Consider the following 4,989-nt stretch of genomic DNA (forward strand, 5'->3'; position numbering starts at 1 on the left):
TATATATATATATATATATATATAAATATATATAAATATAAGGATAATAATGGGACTATATTTGCCATATATACAATTATGGTACTGTATCATATGTAATAATGAGGAGGTTATAACCGGACAATGTTGCTATAAAATTATATATACATGCATATATACACTCACAATTTTACTGTAACATTATGTACAGCAATGTTAGTGTTAGCATAGTATGAAATATTTTACCGATTATTTTTAAACACGAACAATAAAATATCGTAAATAACTGCCTAGAGTTCATATGAACTGGAAAATTGCGAAGTGAAATGACAAAAGAGTTGTAATTAAATAAATATTTGTAATTTTTGGTGGTGAAAAGTAATTAAATATTGACAAGGCTTAAAGGAGGATTGGAAACTAGATATTTAGGTAAATGAATAAATAAATTGCAGTTAATTAATGAACAGGTAAGTTATTGGAGAAGAATTATATAAAGAAAACGTGCAATTGCCTTTCCTTGACAGGAAACGTGCAGACAGCAATAATAATGATAAATAGCAAATTGTTTCTAATTAAGGTACAAGGCCAGGTATTTTGAAGAGGAAGGTAGGGCGTTAGTCGATACGTTCGACACTACTGTTTGAGCGATACTTTATCGACCCTAGAGGGATGAAAGGCAAAATCGACCTCAGCGGGATTTGAACCCAGAATATAAGTAATAATAGTGGAAATAATGATGAGGTTTCCTTTATTAACCACCCAGGGTTGACAAAAACATCAAGGACAGCATAGTGTCGGATTACATACATAAAAATACGTGTAAATAAAAAGGGTGGGTGGGTAATAATAATAAATAATACGATTATAATACTATTAATAATAATAACTCTTTCTATTATATGTACAATGCTTGAAATTCTGGGAGATGGTATTTGTCGATTACATCGACTCCACTGTTTGACTCGTACTTATTTTATCGACCCCAGAGGGATAGGATGAAAGATATAATCGACCTCGGCGGGATTTGAACTCGGAACATAATTAATAATGATAATATTTCTGTTATTAACCACCCAGGGTTGACAAAGGCTTCAAGGACGATGCACGACTGTATACTGAAGGATTACATTAAAATAAAAAGGGGTTAGAAAGGGGTTAATAATAATACATAATGATAATAATGCAATAATTAATAATAATGAAGCTACCTTTGTAGCGGACCCAGAGTCCGTCCAGTTTTCTCTTGTCCACCACTGGAGGTCGAGATTGGTCTGTATTGTAGCGGTCCGGATCATGAAAGTAATTATCGACGGCTACATCTAGTTTCCAATCGTGCAAACCGAGACAAATAATGGCAACTTTCTCGCTAGTTTGGGTGCAGGAAGTGAATTGACGGACTTTGTCTTTCTGAGAGGTCTTCATCTTGTGCTGAAAACGGACACCAAACTTATTAAAGGCAAAACTTCCACATGGCTTGTTGGGGTTTTTTTGGCATTTAGAAACTACTATGTACGTCCATCGAACTTATTGACAATCAGAAATTATAAATAGCAACGAGAATGGGTGATAGAACTGTAATAATCTTGGTTAATATTAAGAATTACACTCACCATATTTCTTCCTTCATAGTAACTTCGCCAACCGGCCACCACAATGTGAGCATGCGCCAACCTAGGGCAACGCACAAATTATTTATAATCCACAAAAATCATTATCAAACGTTTTTTAATTTATATTCCATCATTATATCATTAATGCAAAACACTAATTTAAAATATATTCAATTTATTCTCGCACTTTCTAAATCACGTTAGAACGAAATGTACACTGTCACGTGACGATCGGTTTTCCCGCCGTTTTAAGAAACTTTTGGAGCCAAATCGTCTTTGTTTCTGCTGAAAATATTCCCGTTCGACGATGCCGCCGAAAGATTACGCTGTTGAAAAAGGTATATTTCCCCATTATTTCAGTTCAATTCTATTTTATTGTATTATTAGATCACTATTTTATAAAATGATTTATAAAATTTTTCTCCCCCCTCCCTCTTTACATAATATTGATTAATTTTAATTAATGTCATCCACGAAAGCAATATTATCAAATCGAATCGTTTTTTTCTATTGTATCATCGAACGGTTTTTTTTAATTCATGGACTATCATAATTTATTATTTGTTATCGATGCACATTTAAAAACGATCGACCTTATATTATTCGATCTGTCGTTATATAAACGTTTAACTATTCAAATTTGTTATTAACGGTTTTGTTGTATTCGCCATACGAACTTTCTCTTACGTTAGCCAAGCAAACCGTATTATCAAAATACGCAATTCATTAAAAATATATTCTTTATTGTCTTTAAATCGCGGTAATATATAAACATTCAGATAAATTAGAATTATTAAAGCCACGTCATATGGCGCGGTAACACTCGCGCAATTTTAAAATAACAACAAAAGCATTAATTTTCCCGCGTTTCTTGATGTCGGTGTTCTTTTAAATGTCATTTCTAACCCCTTCCTTTATTTCAAGCAGCTTCGTGTTTTTTTTGCTTATAAACAAATATTTATTTCTAAAACTCCCTTCTTTATTAAGTCTCCCTAAATATTTTATGACAGCTTTATGAGATTTTAATTTTCGTCGAAATCACGAAGAATATTGCATTGTTTGAATTATATTTACTAGGTACACGAAATGAGACGGATTTAGGCTGTTCATTTTTGGTGGAATTGCATAATGGTTATGATATGTATACGCAAATATTTGTGTGTGTGTATATAGGTGTATTTATTTCTTCGTCTAGAGTCTATTGCACGCTAATTTCGTTTTTTTTTAAAGACTTTGTTTTCATTAACATTTTTACAGAAAGAAAAAATTAAAAGTATAAAATAAAATTGAGGACCCCCCATCACTACCCCACCAAGGAAACAAGGAAGAAATAAGAATGGTGGTGGGGGAGATTATTGATAAGTTCGATTCTTAGAATGATTTAAAAAGTTCCAATATTCATCAGTCAACTATATCACTGCAAATATTGAGCATCAGTTGCAATTTCTTCGTATTTATATTTAGTCCGGATTTGCCATAGCTCATTCCAAGTTTAACAATATTCTATTGGATGCTGTCCCAATCAGCTTTGATCGAACTATTGTTTGTAATGCATACATAGCCGATACTATGACTCATATCAAACTGACAACAGTTCGCATTTTGGTATTACATTTCCGAACGTTGCAGCGTATATTTCACGCATATTGTATTGGAGAATTAGATTATTGGCCGACTTCGTCTTTCATCTTTTCGGGGGTCGATAAAATAAGTACTAGATAAGCAGTGGAGTCGATGTAATCGACTCACACCTTCCTCGAAATTGCTGGCCTTGAGCCAATAATCGAAGCCATTATTATTATTAAAGCGGTGAGCTGATAGAATCGATAGCATTCCGGACGAAGTGTTTAGTGGCATTTCGTCCGAGTTTACGTTTTGAGTTCAAATTCCGCCGTGGCCTATTTTCCCTTTCACTTTTTTGGGGTCGATAAAATAAGTTCCCGTTGAACTGAAGGTCCAGATGGACTATATGTAATCTGGGAATAAGGGTGGGGAGAAGGTTCAGATTACATATAGTCCGTCTCTACCAGGATTATTATTATGGTTTCTTCCTGCTCTGAGTTCAGACACTATTGAGGTTACCTCTGCCTTTCACCCCTCCTGGGTCCATATCTAATTGTAGGCTTTGTGCTTCAATCATAGTTCAATACGTTATATAGGGCGATCGATTGGCAGAATCGTTAAAGCATCGAAAGAAATACATTGGTATTCGTCCCTGCGCTCTACGTACTGAGCTCAAACCCAGCTGAGGTCGATAACATCACGCACTTGCCAAGTACTGGGATCAATGATATTGACTCCCTCCCCCCTGTGATCCACCATTCCTCTCAATTTATTGTCATTCGTTGTGCATAAATCTGTAACCTTGAGGCTGGCAGAATCGATAGAGCATCGGACAAAGTGTCTTTGCTGTATTTGTTTCCTAATTTATGTTGCGTCATTGGTTCAAATTCCGCCAGTCACTTTTGCCTTGCACTGCTCTCCCCTAAAAATTTCCTACCTTAATCTGAAGCCATTATTATTATTATTATTCCTTGCAAGATTTGTTCTGTCTCTTTACATTCTGAGTTCAGATACGATCAGTGTCAGCTTTGTCTTTCGCCCTTTCGAGGTCTAGAAAATAAGGCTTGTGTGTCAAGTACTTGAGGCGACGTAATTAGCTTTACCCTCCCCTCAAAATTTCAGGCCTTCTGCTTAAACTAGAAACCATTTATTAAGAGAGCTGGCAGAATTGTTACTCTGTTGGATAAAATGGTTAGCAGCATTTCTTCTGGTTCTGCATTCACATTAATTTAATACCAAGTTTTGCCTTTCATCCTTTTGGGATCGATATAATACCAGATATGATCTGGGGGTTTGTGTAATTGACTTACCCCCTCCTCTTTCCAAAAACTGTTGGTCTTGTGTCAAGAATAAACAGAATTATTATTTGTTGCAAATTTAGGTAATGCTTCTTTGCGCTATGTTTGACTCATAACTAAGTTTTTTCTCTCTCTAGACCAGTGTTTCTTAACCGTTTTTCGTTTAGCTGATGGTCTTGTACAATTCCTATTTCAATGGACCCTCATAACCCTTTGACATTCAAAAAGAAATACCCTATTCTATTTTTATATCATCATCATCGTACGGCTGTTTTCCATTCTAGCATGGGTTGGATGATTTTACAGGAACTGACCAGCTGAAGCGCAGCTCAGGCTCCATGTCTGATTCGGCGTGGTTTCTATGGCTGGATGCCCTTCCTAACGCCAACCACTCCAGAGTGTAGTGGGTGCTTTTTACGTGCCACCGGCATGAAGGCCAGTCAAGCAGTACTGGCAACGGCCATGCTCAAAATGGTGTATTTTACGTGCCACCTGCATAGGAGCCAGTCCAGCGGCACTGGCAAGATCTCGCTCGAATG

General features: G+C 35.9%; 2 protein-coding genes across 2 annotated transcripts in view; one reads left to right on the forward strand and one right to left on the reverse strand.

The window, feature by feature from the left end:
• Positions 1 to 1,714, reverse strand: part of LOC106875760 (DCN1-like protein 1) — a 29,301-nt gene extending 27,587 nt beyond the window's left edge. The window contains exons 1-2 of the mRNA XM_014924020.2: positions 1,590 to 1,714; positions 1,188 to 1,407 (exon numbers count right to left, since the gene is read on the reverse strand). Of these exons, the coding sequence (XP_014779506.1) occupies positions 1,188 to 1,407; positions 1,590 to 1,592 (223 nt within the window). The 5' untranslated portion in view covers positions 1,593 to 1,714. The remainder of the gene's footprint in view (positions 1 to 1,187; positions 1,408 to 1,589) is intronic.
• An 82-nt stretch (positions 1,715 to 1,796) lies between these two features.
• LOC106875761 (DNA replication licensing factor mcm7-B) overlaps positions 1,797 to 4,989 on the forward strand; it is a 27,463-nt gene continuing 24,270 nt past the window's right edge. Inside the window, exon 1 of the mRNA XM_014924021.2 lies at positions 1,797 to 1,927. Coding sequence (XP_014779507.1) covers positions 1,897 to 1,927 — 31 coding nt within the window. The 5' untranslated portion in view covers positions 1,797 to 1,896. The remainder of the gene's footprint in view (positions 1,928 to 4,989) is intronic.

This window comes from Octopus bimaculoides, chromosome 8, assembly GCF_001194135.2.
Source record: "Octopus bimaculoides isolate UCB-OBI-ISO-001 chromosome 8, ASM119413v2, whole genome shotgun sequence".
NCBI classification, from domain to species: Eukaryota; Metazoa; Mollusca; class Cephalopoda; order Octopoda; family Octopodidae; genus Octopus; species Octopus bimaculoides.